This window comes from Maylandia zebra, linkage group LG5, assembly GCF_041146795.1.
Source record: "Maylandia zebra isolate NMK-2024a linkage group LG5, Mzebra_GT3a, whole genome shotgun sequence".
Classification (NCBI taxonomy): Eukaryota; Metazoa; Chordata; class Actinopteri; order Cichliformes; family Cichlidae; genus Maylandia; species Maylandia zebra.
The window spans coordinates 40937549-40964327 of NC_135171.1; the positions used below are offsets into that span (position 1 = coordinate 40937549).

The following is a 26779-nucleotide window of genomic DNA, read 5'->3' on the forward strand; positions in this document are numbered from 1 at the left end:
TTAAACTAAAGTGCTGGTGGAAAACTTTGATGCACTAAAGTTATAAAGGACCTTGTTTTATTGAATCTTCTTCAGCATTGATTTTACTTTACATGAGATTTTAGGGTTTCGAGTTGATGAAATACAAACTGTCCCACCGCTGACTGCAGCAGCGCCTCAGAGTTCATCCACAAATAACCAAATGCCCCAGACAACTACGCAGAGAGACGTCCAAGTCAATCTCCAAACAATCTGTGCTGCAGTCCAGTGATGTGTGACCAAGTACAGACAGATCTCAGTTGTGCCACTCTCTTAGGGAAAAATAAAAATCATGCAGGTCTCGGACTGACCAAATGACAACCTGCGCGCTGCTAAGCTCCGATGCACCGTCGAGCCTGAGCGCACACGGCAAGATTTCTGCAACCAATTAAGCATCAGAGTTTTCAAAGCAAACTTTTCAGAATTCAAGGTACTTTGAAAACCCTACAGGGAGAAATCGTGCAGGATTTTTCTACTTTGGTTTTGTTATGCGTGAGCAGAAAGTGCTAATTGGGGGCAAACGAGGTCAGAATATTTGGATCATTCAGCTTTCATTCAGTTCAATTCTCTGGTTTACAAAAACAACACCAGGGTGACAAATATCAGGCTCATAACAGTTAATATCCACATTTAGTATTCAATGATATCAGTGAACTTATTATTTCTGTGGCTCTTAAAGTATGCAAGCATGAGATGAGCATACAGGGAGTGCAGAATTATTAGGCAAGTTGTATTTTTGAGGAATAATGTTATTATTGAACAACAACCATGTTCTCAATGAACCCAAAAAACTCATTAATATCAAAGCTGAATGTTTTTGGAAGTAGTTTTTAGTTTTAGGGGGATATCTGTGTGTGCAGGTGACTATTACTGTGCAGAATTATTAGGCAACTTAACAAAAAACAAATATATATTTATATATATATAAATATATATTATATATATATTATATATATATATAATATATATATAATATATATTTATATATATATAAATATATATTATATATATATATATATATATATATATATATATATATATATATATATATTTGTTTTTATATATATTATATATATATAAAACAAATATATACCCATTTCAATGATTTATTTTTACCAGTGAAACCAATATAACATCTCCACATTCACAAATATACATTTCTGACATTCAAAAACAAAACAAAAACAAATCAGCGACCAATATAGCCACCTTTCTTTGCAAGGACACTCAAAAGCCTGCCATCCATGGATTCTGTCAGTGTTTTGATCTGTTCACCATCAACATTGCGTGCAGCAGCAACCACAGCCTCCCAGACACTGTTCAGAGAGGTGTACTGTTTTCCTTCCTTGTAAATCTCACATTTGATGATGGACCACAGGTTCTCAATGGGGTTCAGATCAGGTGAACAAGGAGGCCATGTCATTAGTTTTTCTTCTTTTATACCCTTTCTTGCCAGCCACGCTGTGGAGTACTTGGACGCGTGTGATGGAGCATTGTCCTGCATGAAAATCATGTTTTTCTTGAAGGATGCAGACTTCTTCCTGTACCACTGCTTGAAGAAGGTGTCTTCCAGAAACTGGCAGTAGGACTGGGAGTTGAGCTTGACTCCATCCTCAACCCGAAAAGGCCCCACAAGCTCATCTTTGATGATACCAGCCCAAACCAGTACTCCACCTCCACCTTGCTGGCGTCTGAGTGGGACTGGAGCTCTCTGCCCTTTACCAATCCAGCCACGGGCCCATCCATCTGGCCCATCAAGACTCACTCTCATTTCATCAGTCCATAAAACCTTAGAAAAACCAGTCTTGGGATATTTCTTGGCCCAGTCTTGACGTTTCAGCTTGTGTGTCTTGTTCAGTGGTGGTCGTCTTTCAGCCTTTCTTACCTTGGCCATGTCTCTGAGTATTGCACACCTTGTGCTTTTGGGCACTCCAGTGATGTTGCAGCTCTGAAATATGGCCAAACTGGTGGCAAGTGGCATCTTGGCAGCTGCACGCTTGACTTTTCTCAGTTCATGGGCAGTTATTTTGCGCCTTGGTTTTTCCACACGCTTCTTGCGACCCTGTTGACTATTTTGAATGAAACGCTTGATTGTTCGATGATCACGCTTCAGAAGCTTTGCAATTTTGAGACTGCTGCATCCCTCTGCAAGATATCTCACTATTTTTGACTTTTCTGAGCCTGTCAAGTCCTTCTTTTGACCCATTTTGCCAAAGGAAAGGACGTTGCCTAATAATTATGCACACCTGATATAGGGTGTTGATGTCATTAGACCACACCCCTTCTCATTACAGAGATGCACATCACCTAATATGCTTAATTGGTAGTAGGCTTTCGAGGCTATACAGCTTGGAGTAAGACAACATGCATGAAGAGGATGATGTGGACAAAATACTCATTTACCTAATAATTCTGCACTCCCTGTACTCAGTGCAAAATGATCTTGCTCGCAATTCTGAGGCTGTTTCAATTTTAACAATCACGTCGATTATCATGAAGTCTTTTTCTGTTTTATATTCATAAATCACCAAATGCTACAAACCATGAAGCTGTTCTTTGTCACTAAGCCAAATCAACCTATCAGCACACAGGAAGGCTGCATTCATGCTAACTGGGTCTCTAGAAGGAGAGATGTTTGTTGTCACCACCGCCTGACCTGTGAGCTTTTAGCCCCAACTCAGCATCTTCAGGCTGTCTTCCTCTGGTGTGTTGGGTTTGATGAAAAATTAAATGTAGCAGAATCTGGATGATTCTGAGGAACGAAACATGCTGCTTGTGCTTCTGTAGCTTCAGTTTCTTTAGAAATCTGGACGACCACATTTCCAGTTTGTGCCTTGTCGATAAGAGTCAATAACAGTGGTGTAATCCAAGCTCAACAAGAACAACTTTACAAGGTCAACGGGTTAAACGGGAAGGATGTGACTGCGGTACGCTGGGAATCTCTGGGGTTACGCTTAAAGAAACACACAGAGAGATTTTGTAGCACAGCCGTAACACAGTGACTCACAAAGGGCCATAAATGTGTTTCTACTGACTGTCAAAGGGCCAAGAGACTCCCAGACTTAAGCTAGCAGAGGCACAAAGAGTCTTAACAGCAGCTTCTCGTGCTTCTAGCTGTCATTTCACTGCAGGGACTTTCCCCAGGACTAAGAAACTTAGAAAGATATAAAATCCTCTACCTGTGTTTACACTGGAGCAGCCTTGGGCTAAATGTTGAGCCACTTCTACCCAGAACATGTTTTTCTCTGTCGATTAATACTTTCTGTAAATGCAGGAACGTTTAGGTTGGGGTTTATGGCGCTCAGCATCACTGAGCATTTATTTTAGTAGATGTCACAGTTTCATTTGTAAACTCTGCAAATGCAAACAAGTAAAATATGTGCTGTTTTTGTTCAATAACACTTGGAGAAACATTATTAGGCTGTGTGGAGATCAGGGAAATTATTTTGCTGCTATTGTCCAGATTAATAATATAATCTACAGTATTGATATTGCATTCAGATGTTTAAACAGTGTGTGTCTTTCAGAAAGCCACAGGCTGACAGGAAATTGCAGGTTTGCAGAGTGTGCCTGTTGCAGAACTGAAACCGAAAGCAGGGTCTAAGTGCAGGTTATTCTGAGGATTACATGTAAGGATGAGCCTCTGTTCTGGTGAAAAGTCAGAAGTGCAACGGGTGAGATGAGAGAGCATTTAAGGACGACACACACACACACACACACTCACACTCAGTTAGAGAGAATCATTTATAGGTGAGAGGTTAATCATGTTGTCCTGTAACTGCGGGTTTGGAGAAGCGGGTTGACAGGAAACATCTGCCATGAAGACAGAGACAATGTTCCTTTTCAAACTGTGTTAAAAGTCATTGTGGTTTTGAATTGACGTATGCAAATATTGTATCTGATGACGCATGAGCGGGCGTCATTAAATTCAAACCCTGATGGTATAAAAAATCTGTTTACGCTTTGATTGGTTGGAAATCAGCGCTGTCTGCGAACGGAGCTGGTCTTCCCACGCGTGTATTTAATTAAAATCAATTGTTTGACCAAGCTCTTGGACCATGGTTGTTTGTACTCTCCTTCCTCAATATTTGAACCTTAACATTTGGGGGCTTCGTCCGGTGGTTGAGGAGGGAGAGAATTGGAGGTGTAGACGGAGAAATTCGGTGGTCCGTGGTGGTCAGACAGACAGGCGTGAGACCCGGCAACCAAACTGAGTGGACCGGCGCCTTTATAAAAGAGGTAGGCACAGGCCTGTTGATTTTATCAATAAATAATCTAGATTTTCCTTTCCAACCTTGACTATAATCCTCTAACACCATGATACAATTACCTAAATCAGTTCCACATGGTGATCTATTACAATGAGTTATTGGTTTAATCTGAAGATCCCCAATAGACAGTGTAATCGTCAGAAATGGGACTTGATGTGATTATACTGACAATCAATCCCTGCAGCCTGAAGAGCATCTTGGCAGAATAAGTGGTAAGAAGGCAAAAAGCATCGTTTCTTATTATATCTTTACTTTAAATTATCTTTAAGACAGCAAATCCATTGTTTTGTTTTTACTACGAGGTGGCTTCCCACTGATTACCTTCGAATCTGCAGACAAACATCTAATTTCATTTTTCAGGTTTTCTACATCGATTGCAGATTGCATCCTATTTGTGCAACCTTGTTTTTCTTACCTGAATAAAAGATGTCACAACAAAATTAAGTGTTTCATGCACATTTTGTAAAAAATATTAAGACCTTTGAAGGAAAATCTAAGTTAATTTTGAGATCACCGATCATGTAATATGCACCAGGGCACCAGCCCAAACATGTCTAAGGCAAATTTATAGAAACTACAAGATAGTTTTAAGTTGAACTCAAATATATTTGACACCAGTGTCTTTCCATTATGAGGTGTTCCAAACAAGGAAAAGTTCAGCTACAAACAAACAATATCTTAATCGTAGCCTTAGATGGGTCACCAATGACCTGATAGATGTCCATCTGATCTTACATGATGCAAAGTTTTGCCCTATTTTGGAACAAAAACCATTTTCCACAAATTCCTGGTTATAGAATCAGATTGTATCTAAAAGTGAATCAAGTTCAACCAGTCCCCATATTTGTTCAAATCCATCCCCAGCCTTTCAAGGATGCTATCAAATGGATGATCACATGACTTCCCTGGAAGAGATAACAATCTGGTCTGGAAATAAAAATCATATATAGTAGAATTTGGTGAAAACGTTCCAATCCAACAAATTCATTCACAGAAACACAGACAAACCAAGGTTTCCTCTCCAGCAGCGACAAATGTTTTCTCTAGTGAATACTTAAGAATTGTGAGTCGTCATAAAAAAGCATCATTTTATCATACTGAACTGGTGTGACAGGAGCCGCCTACACCCTACAACTTAGCAAGTGGACTGTGTGTGTGTACACATCCATACTTGTATTACTGATGTTGTGGGGACATAAATCTATTTAATGACTTGCGGGGACCTCGGTTTTTTGTGAGGACCAAAAGTTGCCTGTTGAGCCATTTGAAGGAAATTGCTGTTCTAGATTAAGTTTAGTCTACATCCAGGAAATTAAAGTAAGGCAGTTTGATCTCCTCTGAAAAGATGGAAACATGACTGTGTCTGTGCATGGAAAAAACATAAGAGGGTAAGCGACCATGTGGGTATTCTGTCTGACACTGAAATTGCAAACCAAAGCATATTCTTGAATAATAAATTATGTATCGACTCACTCATCCGTCCACTCCTCCATCTCTTCCTCAGTACTCCCATACATCCATCATTTCTTCATACCTCCCTAAATCCCCTTCATCTACGCGTCTATCTGACCCATTAATCCGTCCGCCCGTGCCTCTCTCACCAACATCTCTGCCTCTCCTCCTTTCATGCTTCCTTCTGTTACCTGATTTTCTTCCGTCTATAAATCTGTTTGTTCTGCTTTCATTAATCATTTCCTTTATTCTGCCACTCTCATACTACTTTCATCACCGGATACCTGCATTATTTTGTTCTGTCTGCTCCATCTATCATTTTCCTGCCGTCTTGCATATTTTATGTTTTGCTCCCTGTTACGGTTCATCTGAAGGACCTTTACAGTGGTACATGATTTCCAGCAGGATGTTAATTACCATCATTCTCCAACAGCTTACCTGGTTTCCTGCCAGCAGTACAGTTCCCGGAGTCGGGCTGGGTCGGTATGGAATAGTCGCTCCTTTTGGTGGAGACTACAGATAAAGAAAAGACAGTCAGAGGTGAGGTTATAGGCACAAACATATGAAGAATCTTAAGGTGGTGGTGGCAAATAATGGGGTCCAATTATGTGCTGGCATCAGCGTTGGGAAGGTTACCTCTAAAATGTATTCCACTACAGATTATATGACGAATATTCTGAATACTTTGGATTACTTTATGTATATATATACTTTATATATTTACTTTTTATATTATCATGCTTTTTACAACTACATTAATGTCCTATTGCTGTGTGATTTATTAGTATTACTGAAGGTTACTCTCCACACCAACACCAACCAGATGTTTAAATCTTAATATAAATGAGTAACAGTAGGTGGACATTAGGTAAGGCTGCACTTTTTGCAGCGATCTCGTGTAGAAAACTATTCTGGAACTTATTATTTCGGAGGAAAACACAAACGCAGCGTACAGTTGAGTCTTAACAGCTTACTTACAGCTGGGCTCGTCAGGCTCTCTGTTTGGCTGCAGTGGTTATTATTATATTTACATGCTTCCAGCTCCCGTTTCTGCTCCATGACAGCTCGTACTTTCTTTAGGGCGATGCCTGTAACACTCTGCCTATTGCCTTCATATTAAATCATTTTTTGAATAATAATTTTTAAAAATATTTCTTCACATCACTATTCGGGGCACAAGTAGAGGAGACATGGGCCATGAGATTGAGACACAGACATCAGAGCCTCTTAATGTGTGTTTTGTTTGGGTTTCCACCGGCCTGGAATTACCAAAAACAGAGAGGACACAGCCGAGCATATGAAACAGGAAAAGACCGCCGTGTAATCCATTTATTTCAACAAAGTAACTGTATTCTGAATACCACCTTTTTAAACGGTAACTGTAACGGAATACAGTTACTCATATTTTGTATTTTAAGTATGTAATGCTGGTACATGTACTCCGTTACTCCCCAACACTGGCTGGCATCTGTGAAAGCAACGTCAATAGAAAGTCAATTGTAGTGCTGAGCTGTGTTTTACCATTGTGTGTGTGTCTCACTGTTATTCAAGGGCAAAACCAGCTGCTTTATATCTTTAGCATGAAATCAGTGTTGAAACATTGGAAGGCGAGTGTTGGAATAATAACTTACAAATCTGACTCCCCATTGAGGCGCTTGTGTTTAATAGATTGGGTTTAACACTAAAAACTACTTGGTTAGTTTAGGGATGAGCTTGCGATATGGGTTAAAGGTACTTTTTGTCATTACCCTGTTTAAATTTTAACCACCAAGGCAACATTTTACCAGCGTTGTGATGAAACATTTTTGGATGTGTCCTGTGGTTTCCTTGACTTTTGAGGTGGGAGATATCATCAGCCCTACCCTCTGAGACTGGACACCAAACCCCAAGAACAACTGGTGCGTTGAAGGCCTTGAGTGCGAGAGCGGCTGACCTGAGATAATGGATAACAGCTCTACCCTGGATCCTCCTGGCCGATTACGAAGACTACGTGAAGCATCCTCTGAAAGTCTACTAGAAGATGTGACATCTGGACAGTCCCTACTACCACTAGAGCAGGGCGATATGACCAAAAATATTTATCACGATATACATTTGAAAATTTGCAATAACGATATAACTGATGATATAATTAATGATGGATTGCATTTCTATAGCGCTTTTCGAGACCCTCAAAGCGCTTCACAATTCCACTATTCATTTACACTCACATTCACACACTGGTGGAGGCAGCTACAGGTACAGCTGCCCTGGGGCAGACTGACAGAAGCGAGGCTGCCATATCGCACCATCGGCCCCTCTGGCCATCACCAGTAGGCGGTAGGTGAAATGTCTTGCCCAAGGACACAGTGACCAAGACTGTACGAGCCGGGGCTCGAACCGGCAACCTTCCAATCACAAGACGAACTGTAGTGTAGTAGTGAACCAGCAGAGGAAGAGACCCGTAGTGATAGATGTAGCGATACCGAGTGATAGCAACGTCAAGAAGAAGGAACATGAGAACCTGGGAAGTACCAATGGCTGAAAGAGCAGCTCAAGAAGATGCGGAGAGTGAAGGTAACCGTTGTAATCGCAGCACTCGGTGCAGTGACCCCAAAGCTAGGGGAGTGGCTCCTGCAGATCCCAGGAACAACATCCGAGATCTCTGTCCAGTAGAGCTCCCAGGCCTCTGGCTGAGGACCCGAGCTTGCAGTGGGGGATTTTTTTTTGGACATACACATTAATACACAGTAGTGACGACATCGGAGTGGTAGGTCCACTTCACTGATGCCATAATCTAAGCAAAAACCATCAGTGGTTATATAGTAAGGGCACTAAATTGATTGATTGCTGATAGTTGCACCAACTGTGGTCACCCAAAAAATAGTGGATGGCAGTTCTGGCTGCAGGAGAACAGCAGAACCTCTAACATTACAGATATGCTTTTATGTTTTTCCAACTTGGAAGGATTTAGTTAAAAAGACTACGAGATAGATCTTTAAATGCATAAAGCTCATCATTTAATATGTGATAAGTTTTGCTGCTGAAAACTATCATTTTTTATAGAAGCAGAAGGGGGTTCAATACTTCAGAGGCTGGGAAACAACCGTGCTTTATATTTAATTTGGGATATTAAGCCTATTAAGCCTGTACAGTACATTCTCTGAGTGACTGATCATCAAGTGTCGGCTAATGTTTCATCCATTTTTATCTTATTGTGTGTTTGGTGCAACAGGGAGACATCAAAGGGACATTAAGCAGCAACATGAGTTTATTTCATTATTGCTGCACAACATCATAAAAGCCAAGTGGCTCTTATTTAAACTTGCTGTGCTGCTGGATTGTTGTGTTTGTCTGAATTGCTGATGCGGTTGAAATGAGGGAATCACGGCTTTTCCTGCTGCATGCTGAGCGCTTTTATTACACAGGCACTCTACTAATGTCATATTCATCATGCTGCGATCCACTGCAGCTCATTAAGTTCTGGTTGTAGGATACACCCAGAGAGTCTAGGCTAATTGTTTTAGCTGATGAGATTCTTAATGATGACCTGTCAGCGCTCAATTTAAATATGAATACGTAATCAAATGAAACAAGTTTTCACATATTCTGCAAAACATTTGGCTTTGCAGAACAGGATTCCCCCTCACACTCATTCACAGTTTGCACAGAGGTGGGGGGGGGGTGACCGGTGGACCCCAGAGACTGGGATTTCTCACATCACGGGCCCTGCATGTTGATAATTCATATTTACTTCAGCCTTTATATTTTTCATTTATGTGTGCATTTTATAAATGCTTTCTCTTATAGTTTTTATGGTAATAGTAGGGCATTAAGATACAAGAAGGTAATCTGTGGAAATCGCTTACTTTCCAAAGTAATGTCCAATATCCATCCCACTCTTGTATCAACTAGGGCTGCCACAAACTATTATTTTGATAGTCGACTAGTCTAATCGACTAATCAGATCATGCATCCATTGGACGTAAAACTACAGCTTATTGCACCAGCATGCATCTGATCTTATATAACTATCATTAGCTTACAGCTGGAAGTGTTTAAGGTATGTGCTAACTAAAAATAAAGACAAGATGATAGTTTATTAAACCTTTAGTGAAATTTGCAGATTGTAGCAACAAACCGAAAGGCCCCCAAATTGTGTGCCGATGTGTGCAAGTTGTTGGTGACAAAGTCCATTGAAGACGAACATATTTTTTTGCAGTACTGTAACGTAACATTTACAGCTATCAATATGAGTAAGTAGCTCGCTGTTTACGCTAATGTTAGCAGCTAACTAGCCAATTCGCTTACTGAGATGACTGTACCACTTCGTCATCAGAAGCCATGACGTGCTTCCTTTTCAGATGCTCGTGCATCGCCGTCGTGCCGCCATGGAAGGCAAGTTCCATTGTGCAGATTTTGCATTGGACATTATTCTTCTTTATGCTCCCAGACTTAACTTTGGCATCCTTGTAGATGCATTGCTGCCATCTTCTGTTTCAGTCTGTTATTACCCTCTTAAATCCTACTACTTATTCCAGCGTCTTTCAGGATCTTACAAGGTTCAAACGACGCGTCGACTATTGAATTAGTCGTCAACGATTTTGTCGACAAATCGTGGCAGCCCTAGTATCAACAGCACTCAAATATAAGTAAGTGGGTAACAAGAGGCTAGAACTGGGGTAAAAATGTGCAAACACACACGTCTGTGAGGCAGACAGAAATATATCCTGGTAACAATGTGATAACCTGCCATTATAATGACGCAATGCTGATTAATGCTTTAATATATGAGGATATTGTTCCTACCTCAGTACCCCGCTATTACTTTACAGTTTAAGTGATACATATATTTTGTCTTCATGGATTGAGTTTTTACAATAAAAAGGGAAAAAAAGGAAGTTTAAAAGTACAAAAACAATGCAGTTCCTGTAATGTCCACTTGAGGCAGTGCTAACTGACTCTCGTGGTAAAACATCCAAAATTTCACCAGAAAACAAACAAACAAACAAACATATTTACACTTTATAATATAACAACTGTACGTGGGATAGTTTGTCTTTGTCTTTTTTATTTTTAAATGTATTAAGGCTTAAAGTTGGGGACATGGGCGCTTTGGCTGAGAGCTGGCTGTCTGAGCAGTTCAGGTACTTTATATAAGGTTGGGAAAACCTGCAGTCAGCTGAGACTGAAAACACTACGTCCAGATGAACAGAATCAATTTTTTTCCGTCTACATTGGCATTTTTGTTGAGTTCTGAGATTTCGTTCCCTCTAAATTCACCGTGGAATAAAGTGAAGCTGCAGCAGAAACCTCTACTCTACGTCCGACAACAGGACTTCACAGAAAAATAGATTTCTCATTCATTTATCCCAACGTGCTGTTTGGATGCATCACTTCCAAGCATGCACAGGGTGGACGGCAGGGAGACAACAGTCCATCAGAGGACCAAAGTACATCAAAAGATTTCTTACTGAGATCAAACAAAGTGTGAATGGAGGCATGCAACTTCACATTGACAGTAAGTACCAGCACTTGAAAGTGAATGAAGTTTAAATAAGGTCAGCATTTTTATTTCTTTTCTGCTCCTCCTTTCTCATCGCAGATTAAGGTGCTTGGAATACCAATAAGCTCCTGAAGCCTTTGATTTCTCAGTTTCTGCTTCTAATCCTCGAGACGTGCTCTCCTTAATGACTGCAGTCTCTGATTAATTATAATACAATCATGAATTATAAATTTTACTGTTTCCATTTTGAAGATTATTGGAAAGGAGCACGAAATCTCACAAAAATGTAATGTAGTGGTAATAAAGCGCAGACGAGTGTGCATCATTACAGAGCCGCTGCATAAATTTTTAAAAGAATCACTCCTGCGGCTCTGTTATTTCAAAATTAGCATCAGGTTGCATCAGATGAAGAAAAAAGCTTTGTGTCTTGAGTGTCACGAGTGTGATGGTAATAATAGATCAGGGAAGGATGGCGATGATGCTCGTGTCACAAAATGACAAATCTAGAAATACCGATACGAAGAGAAAGCCTTGAACTAATCACGTAAGATGATGTCAGACATTTTGACTAATTATTAAGGTGTAAAGGTTAGCTTAGAAAAGGATGAAGGCACATAAGGCTGTTGTCATAGCAACCACCCACCAGATAATGCACACATCCAAAAAACAAAAACTTGCACTGAGGAGAAATGTGCACCAAAGCAGCTGCAATGTGTGAAAACAGGAATGCTGAAAAAGCAGCGTTAAAGGTGTTTGAGGCAGTGATGAACCTGCAGAGCATCAGCCACAGACTGTATGCAATGAATGGAGACACTCTGATGTCACCAACTAGTATTTTAAAACCTCAACGTTAGTATTTTAGCTAACGTAATATCATGTTTAATGGAGCCAGAAGGTTCATCACTGCCTCAAACACCTTTAACGCCTTGCTTTTTCACACCTTGCATTTCATTTCTCTGCAGATAAAAGGTTTTTTAGGGTCTGCTAAGTCATCAGGTTAGCAAGCAACATCAATAGACTGCATGCTTCCCTCACACAAACACAGACACCATGTAAAAATATAAAATCCTAGAAGGAGGTCACACTTTTTGGACGATCTGTTAATACAACTAGCCCCACAGCAGCCATATCATTGGTCAGATAATTAAAAATCCTCTAAAAGGCTCCACAAACACGTTCGCTGACTCCAGTTAGTTGAGGTGAAGCCTAGCAGACAGCTAGCAGCTATGACCGCCTGTGTCACCATTCACCTCTTAGTCAGAGAGGCCACGCCCCTAATGATGTTATGAAGAGGGAAAATCTCCATAGAGACCAAAATGGTTTTTGTACCAGGTTGTAAACATGTTTATTTCTGCTGTAAAGTTTTAACACGGGAGTCTATGGGGACTGACTCACTGCTGGAGCCACCCCCGAGTGGCCTTTAGCGGAACTGCAGCTGTTGGAGTTTCCACACAGGCTCTGGTTTTCAGCCCCAAACTTCACAGCTTTGTGGAAACCAGGCATTTGAACATTTTCTACAGTACTTTCTCGTTAATTTCACTCAGTTTTCCTGTTTGGCCTCACTCACGTACCTCGAGGATTACAGTGCAGATGAGTTTAACACACTGGATGATGGCGTCCTGGCTCCCTGATATCGTCACTTCTCTCTCTGTGGAGTTGGGGAGGAGGTCACCTGCCACCTGAACCTGCGCACCTGTCGTCTGTACACACAAAGAAACACACACAGCAGTGATTCTGTACCCTAAAAATATAAGCAGAGAGAATGCTGTCAGATGCTACATGAGGCCCCAAAAAGTGTTTTTTGACAACTCAGAAGGTCACGTGTCAGATTGTATATTAATAGACATGAAGTTCACGCACTCAAAGTTAAGCAAAGACTATTCAAAGTGGTAGTTTCAGGATATTTAGTAAGAAAGCCAAAGCGAAATGAATAAAAGTTTCAGCGCTTGTGGAATTCAGATCTAGTAAAGCGCTGTACAAATACAGGCCATTTACCATTTTCCCTTAATTAGCTGGCTCATGCTGCGGCGGATGCTGTCAGATGTGCGACCCAACATTCACACTGAAGCCTTTGTGAAGTTTTCAAGGTCTTGTTTCACACTGTGTGTGTTCACATTATTGCCTGGTCCTTGTATTTTACATATCAAAAAGAAAACTTTGGTGACCTGCTTTTGTCCACGAACACTTTTGATTTATTCCACAAGGTTTCAGTCTGACAAGCATCCAGTCGGGGTCAAAGTTAGTATCTAAATATGGGAGCTCATGTTTGAGTCTTCCTGTCTGCTGGATTGATGTTTATGACCTTTGAGTCAAACTTGCACAGAAGCCAGTCACGGTATACTAAAATAACATTCATTTGCATTCTCTCCACTGTGCCCAGGTTGTAAACAGAGCTGCCCATTAAAGCCTGTTACAAACAGGGTCTGCTCTGTCAGACAAGCCCAAGCAGCTTCTGCTCAGTAAAATGCAGATTAACTTTCTGCTGGTTAAATCTCAAACAGACTATTAGAGACAGCGAGTCAGTTCCACGCCGGTGCTGGGTTTATATCCTAAATTAAACAGGACAAGACTCAACAGCTCCCTCTCTCTGACATCTGGGGTCATGGGTGACAGACTGAACGGGGCTTTTAGAGCTCAAAAATGTAAATTTTACTCGGTAAACATTTTTGTTAAGGATATCTTTATCATCAGATGTAGTTTTGTTTTTTGTATCTTCACAAGTTTTGATTAGAATAAAATAGCGTTCTGTGAGTAGAGCACCACGAACAACTTTCAGGCATTCACCATTTCATTGGAGATAATTTATCTGAATTTATCTTGCCAAAGGATATTAGCCAATCAGACTGCAGCAGACAGGGACAGAACCACCAACCTCCTGACTGCAGCCACAAAACTTTCATGGCTCTGTTCTGCGTCATCAGACGCTTCACAGTTCGTGTAAATGACACCGGACCTGATGTGAGGCACCAACCAAGCCCTTCATCTCACTACAGGACTTGGAGAGTCAAACCTTCTCTGGCATGAACATCAGCACAGAAACTGCAGGCTGGGAGCTTCACAGTGGGTTTCCATGGCCAGCAGCTCCTGTAGGCCTCATGTGTCGGTGGCCCAGCACTTATGCTCCCACAGTGTGTATGGATTTTTAAAAATCTAAAATAAAGTGTGTATTTTTTTTTCCAGAAGCAGGAGCCAATATTTAAGTCGTTTAGGTCTTTCACTCTTGTTCATCGAGCACTAGCTAATCAGCAGTTAATCAGCAGTAACTCATATCTGGTTTGATGTCTTCTTGGAAAGTGGAAAACGTTCCTGCAATGCCCGATTTTACGACAGAGACTTCATCTTGTCGAGCGGCTCACCTCTCTGATCTCCTTGATCTTAGACCCGCCTTTGCCGATGAGGGAACCGCACTGGCTCGCTGGGATGACCAACCGTAAAGTGACGGGAGGCTTGCTGGTCACCGTGCCGTTGGCTACCAAGGCCGTCAGGTCCTGAGATTAAGAGAAAAGAAACAGATGGATTTAGTCGTTAAAGGGCTCGAGGTATTTCCGTTCGATGGATACATCCATCAGTGTGCCTGGAGAACAGCATGCAGCTGCTGAGCTGCCTTCCACCGTCTGTCAGCGCGAGCCCTTTAACATCTGAGCTGTAGGAAAACAAAGCTCTTATTAAACAAACAGTATTTCTAATGTTTGCTTTTGAGCGTAGAATGAATGCAGCCCATTGGATATGCATACCAAAACATGTAAGCAAACAAAGATGATCAGAGATGAACCTTTTTATCCTTCCTAACCACGTCTCAGTCCTCGTATTGATTTATTTCTAAAGAGCTGGATTTCAGGAGTTAAGCTTTGGAACAGACGAGGCTGTTATGGCAGTTAGATCAGAGCTGGAGCTCCAGTTTCACTCAGCTTTTCATGACATCTGGTAATCCCAAAAATACATTTTCTGTTTCTTCCCAGTGTTGGGATTCAAGTCAGATAAAAACTAAAAACAACAGAAGTTGAGCTTTAAAAGGAATGACCCCCCCCCCCCAAAAAAAACAAACAAACACCACTAAACATGTTTCTTGTCATTAAAAATATAAAAAGAAGCTTGACACACAAAAATAATCACTACTGAAACTTGTAGTGTTGAATAAATGAGACAGTGTTACTTCAGACTGGCTCTGCAGCTCTGTGGATAAACCCACATCAGCTGATCCCTCAGTGGCCTGAACCTGCTTTCTGCAAGCCACTTTGCAACCCACCTCCAGCACACCACTACTTCCACATCCAAAAATCTATTTAGTTACTTAGAAAATGAACAGATGTAAATTAAAATGATATGCCATGATTACTGAAGTACATTAAAGGTAATCTGTGGATTGCGTTGTCACAGCTGTAGTGGCACAGTACGTGAGATGCACTTCTGCATAGCACACATTTTTATGTAAGAGGCCATTTGCAAACAGAAGGCTCCTGACTGTTACGTTAGGACAGCACTGAACTCGCTCTCCAGTAGTTAAAGGAATGACGATTACCAAAACCTGAGGCTAAAGCAGCTTCAGAAAAATATTCAAGTCCAATGCAACCAAGATCTGCAATGAGACAAACGCTGGCAGCTCATGAAAGAAAAAACTGATTGTGATTTTCATCAGGAGGGGCTCAGAGTAGAGCTGCTACACCTACGGGCATCTGTGCGTCTCCTGAACTGCTTCCTCTGTGACTTAGACCATGATGAGTGGATGGATGGACCATGTGATAAATGCCCTAGTCATTCCTGTTTCAGATGACCCCGTATATCGTCATATCATGGCGAAATTAATCGTGAATTTAGTTGCTGCACTTGGTTATATGATAACCTTCCTGCTGTGTACCTACAGTGTCGGTCGGCTTGCTGATGTTAGCCCGTGGCTAGCTGTGGTCTCAGGCTTGTAAAGGAACACTGTGCCTCTAAGAGTTGCAACTATTCTCTTCAAACTGGCTCCAGTACAAACAACCAGGTGGTGCCAAACCTCTGCACAGTCTGTCTCCATGTAAGTGTATTATTTGCTTCTTTTGCAGCACAGACCAGCAAACCAAATTAATCTAATTTATGTAACTAAAAAAAAAAAAGTCTATTACTGGACATTTTTTAATGCTCATAATAAATATTTGCATTTAATGTCTGTGAGCTCAGTCTGTGAAAGGTTAGCGCTGATTGGAAAGACAACTTCCACACTTGTCTGTCGTTCCTTTAATTCCGATGCAGATCACAGACTATATTTGCCCTGGTCAAACGTCTCTGTCTCCCCCTCTCTGCCACCGACTCCCCTCTCCGACTTTGACTTTCTCTGTTTATACTTCTGCCTTCCACACACACACACACACACACACACACACACACACACACACACACACACACACACAGCGCTCTCTACTCCCAGTCAAGGTCCGTGAAGTTTGATGAATAGGCGGCATTCAAGTCGGGATAATAGCAGATCACGTTCCGTACGCTCTGATTGGTTTGGTTTCATTTCATCAAAAGCCAGCAGACGTTTAAAAGTGGGCTTTCTTTTCAACACAGTAACCACATTTTGTAAAAGAATTGCTACATTATCATTGGAAAAATTACTTCTTGTAACCCAGATTGTCAAACACAGGCTGGAAATTCTGTAGCTAATAAATTACAGTTCAGCTGAATCACTGCTGGTTTCCACTAGAGAAGCTAATAGGATTCCTTCCCAAGGTCTCCAGCCTCGAAATACATCCTAGAAACATATGCAATCACACGCAACAGTTAAACAAGAAAATGTAAAGCTATAAATACAGTCGTTCTAAAACAAGCTGCTGGAAGTTATTCACTGAGATGGATTTGCACATTTTGTAAAGGTCACGATTTGATCTGACTGCTGATTTGAAGACAATTTTACTCAAAATGAGCAAAACATTTCTTTTTGTCTTTTAATTGACGTGTTTATAAGCTCGACTAATCTTTCAGATGATTTGTTTCATCCAGCGCCCGATGAATGCGCTTCGTCCGCGTTTGCTTCATCTTTCCAGAAGCTCTCATGTGTGCGTTTGAAGACTTCCCAGAAATATTTGAATCTTTCTGCCAATCACAGTGAAGCAGTGCACCTCTAGGCTCTGTGCTTTCTGTATATATCTGGTATATTGTTATTATAATGGTTGCACTTGGCAGGCTTTACACAGTCTGACCGGCCTGATGTGGATGTGAGTGTAAGCTCCTGATTTCCAGTCCTCTGCTCAGACTTCAGTTGTGAAATCAAAATATTATCACATTAAAAAAGTTAAAGTGCATCTGGGTGGTGCCTCAGGTCTCCTTTAAATAAATGAAAGTAAAACATATAGAGCTCGTGTGGGGTGAAAATCTTGACAGTTTGCACTCCAGAACCAGACCATATCTGTTAGAATAACACAAGTCATCTCCATCTGTGAAGCCTGCATGTAGCACATGCACCGATAACGCTGCCTGGTACAACTATGACTACAATCGATGCTGCACTCTTTAGCTCCTCTCTTGCATCAGATGCAGCTGAGGTTTTTGGAACAGGTCCAGTAATATCACTGACTTGTTGCTATGACTTGTTATTCCATCTTACCCAGAGTTATTGTATTTCCATATTCACCCAGCCTTATAGTGAATTCATCGGCCCCGGGGTCTCCACTCTGCTCTTACACTTCTGCAGCTGCTTCTGACAAAATCTGATGATGTTCTTTCAGGTGGAAATTAAGAAGCAGCCCGGGGCGACTCTGGCAGGCTTATTCGGAAATAGCCGAATTCTGTCAAGGCAGCAGACCACGTGTCGTCTAAAACACCGCACTGTGCAAAACTCTTGAGCCAGACGCAGACAATTCAGTTGAAATCAAACAGAAGCTGCAAAAAACCGTGTAGATCAGTAAAGGAGAGAGTAAATCTGACAGCTCAGGTGCGAGGCCAGGATTTATCCAGATAGAGCAGCGTTCATTACAAACAAGTCTGTCCTGTAAGTGTGGAGTCCACCCGTCACAGACGACCACCAAACTTTCTTTACTGTCAGATCCTGACTGATCCACTGTGGAAATGTGCTAATGGTTTTTTTCCCTGCATGCAAAGCTGCAGGTATTTATTCAAGAAAAGGAAAGTTTGTGACTCACAGCCACCTGTGGACAACAAACAAAAGGTTTCTGCAAACGCCTGAATTACATCCAGGGACGGGAAATGTTCTTTTCTACCTGAGCACACAAAACACTTTATACAGCTTACCTCATTCATACTATTTCAATGTATTTATTTACTTATTATTTTTTCATACAAGCACTTTTTCTATGCTTTTTTTTTTATCTAAGACTCACGCACATTTATACCCCGATGGATGCATCAGAGAGCAACTTGGGGTCAGCATCTTGCTTTAGGATATGTGGCGTGCACTCTTAGGAGATGACCTGATCTGCCTCCTGAACCAGACCGTGTGGCGGTGGCAGATTTCTGTGCTGTTTCGCTCCGTTTTCTTTGATGGCCCGAACATATCTGAGCAGTTCTTACTACACCTGCTCGCCCCTCGGCAGCCCCTGCCCGCTGCCCTCTTTGGTGAAGTCAGACTCTGATTATCTCTGGGCACAGTTGGTGGCTTCCCACAGTTGGAGGCGGCGACTCTGTTGTGTTTTGTACAGTTGGTAGGTGAGCTGCCATCTTTGTCTTTTATTAATGAGAAGAAGCAGTGTTCAGGAAACACGTTCAAATATTTTATTTTTCACAAGACTAAATACTTTTAACAGGTTAGAAAAGCTTTTACATCAGCTCATGACAACATTATGTTTGTTCTAATGTCAGGAAGTAATTATCTGTCATTTGTATTGAATCTGACTCTTTGAATGAAAGTCCAGGACAGTCTCAGGAGTGTTTCCCGCTCACCCATCCAGCCCTGAACTTCACAACTCTTCCACCTCCTAAACTGCTGTTAGAAAGGCTTCACTCATTCACTCACTTTTTAATTGCATCTCCTCTTTTCAGCAGCTCTTCCCAACTTTCTCCCCCTTTTCTCATTACATACTATCTCTGCGTATGGCAGCTTAAATCTTCCTTTTCTCTCTGTATTGCTCCTCCATCCTTTACCAAATCTCCCTCCGTCCCCTCGTTCTGTATGACTCTCCCTCTCCGACTTTAATTAACTCAGGTAATAAATAGCAGTCCAAATCACCTGGTCCTAATACGATTGGTTAAATCAATTAAGGCCGAGCTGCACTCGGAGCCTCGTTGCATGTGAAATGTAAATAACAGAGCGCCGTCTTGTCTGGGCTGCCCATCAGATGAACGTGGTCTGAATGAAATCACTCCAATCCCTCCTCTGCAGGAACACATATTTATTTATATCATCAAAAATCTCTTACAGAAGCCTTCGCTGCCTCTTCTCCTCCTTCTGTGCGCGCTCTCGCATGCAGAGCTGGTAATTGACAGCCAGCTCTGCATGCAGAAAGTGGTTCATGAAGCAGAAATGGGGTAAGGCACCAACGGTTTTGATCCCGGTTGGTTATTTTGGACACATGTTCCTTAAACCAGGAGGTTTTTCTTTGGAGATGAAGTTTGTTGTTCTTCCTGTTTGTCCTGATGCTCAGTGTAAAGGAGATGGTTTTTTAAATCCCTCCCTGATGTGTTTCATGAAGCTGAATTTCTGCGCTACATTTTTAGCCACATTTTAAAACAAATTGCAGTAGAAGGTTTCACATCCATAAACAAGTTCTAATAGTTCTCTCTGGATTATATTTGTCCTCCATCCTCAACTCTTCCATCTGTCCATCATCACAGACGTTCTTGTCATGGTCCTGGATCTTGGACTGAGGGTTTTTGAGTTTGGGGACTTGTTAAAGTAAACTCTTGACTGATGCTTATATTGTTAACTCCTTGGATTTTCCTTCGTATTTTTCCTTAACAATGAGCCTTTAGTTCCAAGTTCGGTTTCTCTGTGTTCGTTGTTGTGTGACTCTCTATCTGCCTCTGGTTTGGATGTTCTGGACTTTATCCTCACAGGAGCCAGGACCCCTCAGTGCCTTGCTTATGGGTTCTGGCTCCTGTGACTCTTGTCAGAATGATACAACCAGCAATGGACCCAGCGCTCAGTAAGACTTTTGAATGGCGGTGGATGGCTCTCTCCTTTTTAAAGAGGACCGTTGAACTGAAGCCATGGCTCACCCCTGAGCGTGAGCCCATCTTCAGGCAAACTCGCCTGCCCATATGTGGCACGTTGTGGTCCTGGGGTCCCATGGCTCCTGGGCACCACATCCTCAGGTAAGTTTGGAGCCATTCGACTGCTGCAATGCATACTATATCCTCCAAATCATCACCCACTCCTAAGAGGAAGCACGGTCCCTGTAGATGCTGTTAATCACCGCCTCTGCAGTCACGTTTGATGGAGACATCAATGTTCGCCACCCTAGCCAGCTGCACATCAGTTCTCCTTGGCTGACACCTTCATTCCTGTCTTTAGGATGAAGGTCGCAGAGACCCAGCCTGTCTCTCCACCCAGGGATGACTCAGGCCACCAGGGGCCTCACCAGGGACTTGGGGGATACCGCCTGCTCCTTTAGAGGTGCTTCTCCCTGAACCTGAGCTAATTATAGGTCAGCTTCCCTGCACTTCACAACCCTGAGCCACCAGATCCTGTTCTTTGTGAACTAGCACCGCCAAATCCAAGCCCAGGAGCCCCGTGCAGCCTAAACATATTGCTTGGGATGGGCCCCATCTGGACCATCTGCCATCGACTAAGCTTCCCGAGGGGTCCCATGTCCTTCACTATCGGTGACCGCCTGCGAGGCCTCCGTCTCCACTGTTGCCTTTCCCCCTCTTAGGCTACCAGGTAGGCTCTGCCTCCTTGGCCACTGGTCCTCTACCTCCTCCACTATCCCATCTGGTCACCAGAGGCATCTTGCCTTCATCACCTTGTTTTCCAGTTCCATCTCCATTCCTGGGCAGCGTTTCCTGCTCCAGCCCCTTTCTCAGTACCATCTCTCAGCTCTGCCCCACCCCCTTCCCTGCTCTATGGACTCTCCTCCTCATTGGTTTTAATTTTCTATTTGTTTTTTACTTTTTAAAATCCTCTCTGCTCTTCTTTCTAATGCTGTGTTAATTTATCCGCACGTCTATAACGTTCATTTCTCTTTTCAGCATTTTTTAGCAATGGCATCTCACATTTAATATCCCAGTTTAACTACACACACGTCCATCAGCCATTCTAATTTTCTTTTACGTTCACATTCCTTTAATTTCTCTCTGTTCTGTGTTAGCAGAGGTGCACAGACATCTGCCTGAGGTGGTTCAACGCAATCTTGTGATATCAGGCTGCACGGCTGTGAAATACAGACCATCTTTCAGTATGAAACGGTTACACAACGAGCCCACTGAACCAAATGCTGTTTGTGTGTACACATGGGCAAGAAATCAACATTTTTCTGTCAGTTTTTTGTCTATAAACATCTCAGCGCATTAGTATCATGGGATATATCATATAATGTTGTAAGGGAACAGGAACAAAGCACTGGCACCCTGCAGCTTTGATCTGCTTTCTGGAAAAAACAAACCTTAAGTGCATTTTGGGTAAACTTTCAAGAGTCGGATCACTGAGGCAGCTGCTCAGAACAAATGATAGCATATGGTCTCATTACACCTACCGTTTGATACCAGGCTCATCTTCCTGCTGTGTGAAAACATATTTTTGAATTGAAGGAACTCTTCCCAAAGATCCAGAAATAACTAAGACATCCTCTATCCTGAGGTCAGGCCTAACCACTTCCTGCCTGCTCAGGCCTGGGTGATGAAGCCTGGTTTTTGGTCTCAGTTTGAAGCCCAGCCCTCCAGCATCATATTGTCCCTACGGCAGAGATGCTGCACGCCATGGGAAACACTCATCCCCTCAGAATGATGCTGGAGGCAGCGGGATGCCGTGTTAGGTAACAACCGTCCCAGACACACACCTGAACCTGTGCAGGTCCTAAGACTAAGGCTGTGCATGATCTCCCCGATTACAGCCTTTATTTAATCCCTCGGTGACACTTTTCATGCCTCTTTCTTATATTCTCTGCTTTCCAGCTTCATTAATTCTTCATAGGACCCCCTCCTCCCTCATCTCTTTATCTCTTCCAATTCTTTTTTAAACCCTCTCTGCCCTCTCTCTCTCACTCCTTCCTCATTTCACAGCTTTTTAAAATCCCTTCAGCGACCCGTCCACCACTCTCTAAATCACCGTCCACTCTCTGCCCCGATCCTCCCCCCCATCCCATCTTGTTATCTTCCATTAGGATTGCTAAGATTTAAATACCATCTGCCTGGATTTAATTTCTCAGCTTGCGTCATGTCTGTCAGACATTTCATTTCTCTGCAGCCAAAACCACTCTGCCGTGAACCGGCACGCGTGCAGCCAAACTCATTTCCTTCGTCTTACACTGTATGCGTGTGTTTAATGGGAAACATTTCTACATTTGTGGCTGAAATATTTTCCCCTGAATTCAGTGCTTTGGTCTCCACTTGTTCTGTGTTTGATTGCACAGCGAGAGCTTGTAACCAATAACCCGACAGCCGGGCGCGGCTTGTTTGTCAGAGTTCGCTCCACATCTACATCAACAAGACGTTTTGCTTTTCTCCTGATGTCATCCACACCTTTGAAAATGCAGAGTAATTACAGACACTTCACTGATTCGGCCGCTTGGCTTAAACAAAATCTGAACACAGCACGACATTTAGCCTGGAGTGTTCCTGTTTCCACTACTTTAAACTCTGATTTAAGAAAAGATTTGATCTTGTGGCTGATTAAAGATGATTGTTCTTAAAATCAGCCAAACCCTGTTTTTAATGCCTTTTACAATTAGTTGTTTTTTTTGCCTTCAGGTTGTTTGACCAATGATTAGTCATAAATTATCCATCCATCCATTCATTCGCTTCCGCTTATCCTTGTCAGGGTCGCGGGGGGCGCTGGAGCCTATCCCAGCTGTCATAGGGCGAGAGGCGGGGTACACCCTGGACAGGTCGCCAGTCTGTCGCAGGGCCAACACACAGGGACAGACAACCATTCGCACTCACATTCATTCGCACATTCACACCTAGCGGCAATTTGGATTAATCAATTAACCTATCCCCACAAGCTGCATGTCTTTGGACGGTGGGAGGAAGCCGGAGTACCCGGAGGGAACCCACGCAAACACGGGGAGAACATGCAAACTCCACACAGAAAGAGCTGATGGTGGAATTGAACTCAGGACCTTCTTGCTGTGCGGCAACAGTGCTAACCACCGTGCCACCGTGCTGCCTTAGTCATAAATTATGTCCTTAATAATGTTCAAACCCACAGAAATCAGACTGACAAACAACAGAAAATACATTTTATGCTGCAGAGTAATAGTTTGAGACCCATCACCACTTCACCTGCATCCTGTGGGGTTTAACAAACTGACCGGGAAGCCTGGCTCTGTGATTGGACATCACTGTTATCCATCATGGATAATGCTATCACCCTCTATAATGCAATACAGCTGTCAGACAGAGAGGCATCTGGCAGATATCTTCCTCGTCTGCAGGGCCTCTACCTCACAATACGAAGCACCTTCAATCAGCTGTTGCTGCGATTTGACGCTGTCTGAATAAAACGGAACGTTTTTATTCTTCATTTTTTTGATGTGTATGAACAGCTGTTTCTGCCATCTGACTATATGCAGTGATAAAGACCCAAAAACAGCACGATCAAATAACATACGTGTCTGCGCCAGTTCTTCCTCGTTGATAATCATCATCATCTCATTTAAAGGCCAAAATATTTGTGGATTACATTTTGCAGGCCTCAACTAAAGAAGGTAAATACACAGATGTTTAAAAATGTAATATATGTTTTATGTTTCCTGACTTCACCCACAGAAACATCTTTTATTCTGTTTAATGTGTCGCTGCCGTCACCTCCCTCGGCTGCTGTAACACAGCTAACAGGTCATGTTACAGTTAAATAAAACAGAGAATTTCAACACAAGGTTACCTTACCTTTCTTTTCTGTGTAACCTATTAGCAGTGGTGCTAAAGACGACTCACAGCACAGTACTTCACACCAACATCAAACTACGTCTTTTGCTGCTGGACTGATTGACTGAACCCAGCAGTGGCAGAAATTACATATTATGTTAATACCCGGACATTCATAAATGAGCTTTAAAAGCTCTTTTTGTAAAATCAAATAGACTCATGTAGGATTGGCCTCCCTCGGGGCGGGGAAATGAAGGCGGGGTGGAATGAATGACCTTCATGGACTCTTCTGTTAAAATATCCGACTTTAAAGTCTGGAACAACAAATAATCCTCCATGGATAGTTACTCCTTTATGATAACTCTGAAAGGTGCCAGGTGTGTCACGTGTGCTATGGAGTCACCTTGCTAACAAGCCAGCAAATGTTAGCATGTTAGCACGCCGCCTTTCCATCCAAATATGGTCTTCTAACCCCCAAAACATATCAAGGCGGGAAAATGAGTGGGTGGCATCACAGCTGATACGCCCGATGCTGCACAGTCCGGTTTCACAGCAGCAGCTCTGTCCTTTCAGCTGATATTGCTTTAACACAATATAACGATGCCTTTGAGATGACATCATAGCTGAAGGCTTTAAACTCTTTTTACACTTTAAAAGCACAAGAAACTCACAGGAAAGACTGACCTAAATAAGCCTCTTGTTTTTTTATGTTTGGTGCACAGAGACAGGAGGATGCTGCCATGGCAACGTCTGCCTAACTTAGAACCAACAGTACATCAATAAATGTGAATGTTTCATTTGGTGACGATTAGCAGCAAAGTTTAAATGACAAGATAAGAACTTAAAGTTTGTCAAAGACAAATGGAGCAAACCCGGTAACCATGTCAGAAAACACGTAACTAACTACTGTGTGTGTGTGTGTGTGTGTGTGTGTGTGTGTGTGTGTGTGTGTGTGTGTGCGTGTGTGTGTGTGTGTGTGTGTGTGCGTGTGTGTGTGTGTGTGTGTGCATATGGGCTTGTACCAGTGTCTGTGAGGTCAGACAATCCCATTAGACATATCGTATAATAAATGGCTCCCTGCCAGGGAGCAGCCCCAGTGTAGAGGAAGTAAAGGTTACACACTTCAGTCAGAGCTGTGTGTGTGTGTGTGTGTGTGTGTGTGTGTGTGTGTGTGTGTGTGTCCAGTATCTACCTCCTCCAGTTTGAACGTGATCATGGTGAAGGCCCTGAACACACAGTCTGTCGGCCCTGTGATGGTGATGATCCTCTCTGGACAGGAACCCTCTGAGATGTTGATCCTTGCGCTGCTCTGTAGGTCCAGACAGAGGTGGAGGGGGAAGGGAGGGGGGAGGGAGGGAGGGATTGTGGGAAAATGTATTTTTGGGGGTGGGTGTGAGGAGGGGCCAAAAAGAAGGGGAAAGGGGAGGTAAGGAGTGGGAGAAAGGGAATGAGAGGATGATGGGAGGGAGGAGAATTTAGGAAAAACATTGGGAATGAGGGGAGGCAATTGGGCAGCAGAGAGGAGGTGAGTCGTGATGGGGGAGGAGAGGGAGATGGAGGTTAATGGAAAGAGGGTGGGGCAAAACAGAGGAGAGAGAAAACACATTAGTGGGGGGAAGGGACATGTGGGCCAAGACAGAGAAGAGGAGGAGAACCATTTTCGCCACTGCTCCTCGTTCCCTACGGGAGATTCACCTGTGATGCAGGAGAAGAGAGGGATTACAAGAAGGCTGGAAGAGGGAGGACAGGGGGAGGAGCGAGGGGAGGAGGAGGGGAGGCAAGCACATGAGAAGACCAGCGTACAGTAAATTGAAGATTTCTAGGAAAGGGTGGGTAGGAGGAGGAGCAGAGGAGGAAATGAAAAGGGGTGAAGGAGAAGAGGGAGATTTAGATGATTTGATGAGGAAGAGGTGGGAGGAAGGTGAGATTCAAGCCCAGGAAATGGAGAGGAGAGAGTGTGGGTAGAGATTTATTAAAGGTAGAAGAGGAAGGGCAGGAGGTGGAAGAGGAGGACAGGAAAGTGAGGGACAGGATCAAAAGGAGAAGAGAGAGACAAGGCGGTGCAAATATTTGAGGAGAAATAAGAAGAGAAGTTGAAGATATAGAGAAGGTGCAGTAATAACCGTACGGGGGTGGATGGCGAGGGCAGGTGTCAGGAGGAAATTGGAGTGTGAGTTGGGGGAGTATAGATAAACAGAGACGATTAGAATCAGAGCCCGGTGCTGGGTTTGTGGGGGAAGAGGAATCAACGCCCTGAAACCAGAGTAAATTTTTAATGTTCTTCAGAATTAGAAAACTTCCTCTGTGCTCTTAGCTTAGGTCAATATAAAGATCGACGACATGAAAATCTTCACATCTCCATCGCTTCCACCTCAAACTCTTTTCTTGACCCAGCTTCAACAGTTCTTTCCCATATCTTCATGCTGCAGCTCTGTAGTTACAGCTCTGTTCTTCATCTGGACCAACTCCTATTCTGTTCTTCATCCTCTTCATAGCTGACCTCACTTCCTCCTCACTAATCCTCTGCACTTCCTGATTCACTAACTGTTCCCCATCCGTCCATCTTTCTCTTCGCCCGTCTCCATCTCCACTCTGCTGC

General features: G+C 42.7%; 1 protein-coding gene across 7 annotated transcripts in view; it reads right to left on the minus strand.

Annotated features, from left to right (window-relative positions):
* Positions 1 to 26779, minus strand: part of pcbp4 (poly(rC) binding protein 4) — a 195710-nt gene that overhangs the window by 43327 nt on the left and 125604 nt on the right. For 6 of the 7 annotated variants that reach the window (XM_076884382.1, XM_076884386.1, XM_076884381.1 and 3 more), the window contains 4 exons: positions 25373 to 25489; positions 14583 to 14714; positions 12798 to 12926; positions 6180 to 6254 (listed from right to left, as the gene is read on the minus strand). In XM_076884382.1, coding sequence (XP_076740497.1) covers positions 6180 to 6254; positions 12798 to 12926; positions 14583 to 14714; positions 25373 to 25489 — 453 coding nt within the window. Of the gene's footprint in view, positions 1 to 6179; positions 6255 to 12797; positions 12927 to 14582; positions 14715 to 25372; positions 25490 to 25875; positions 26000 to 26779 lie in introns of all 7 variants that reach the window. The other variant, XM_076884387.1, reaches the window with a different exon arrangement.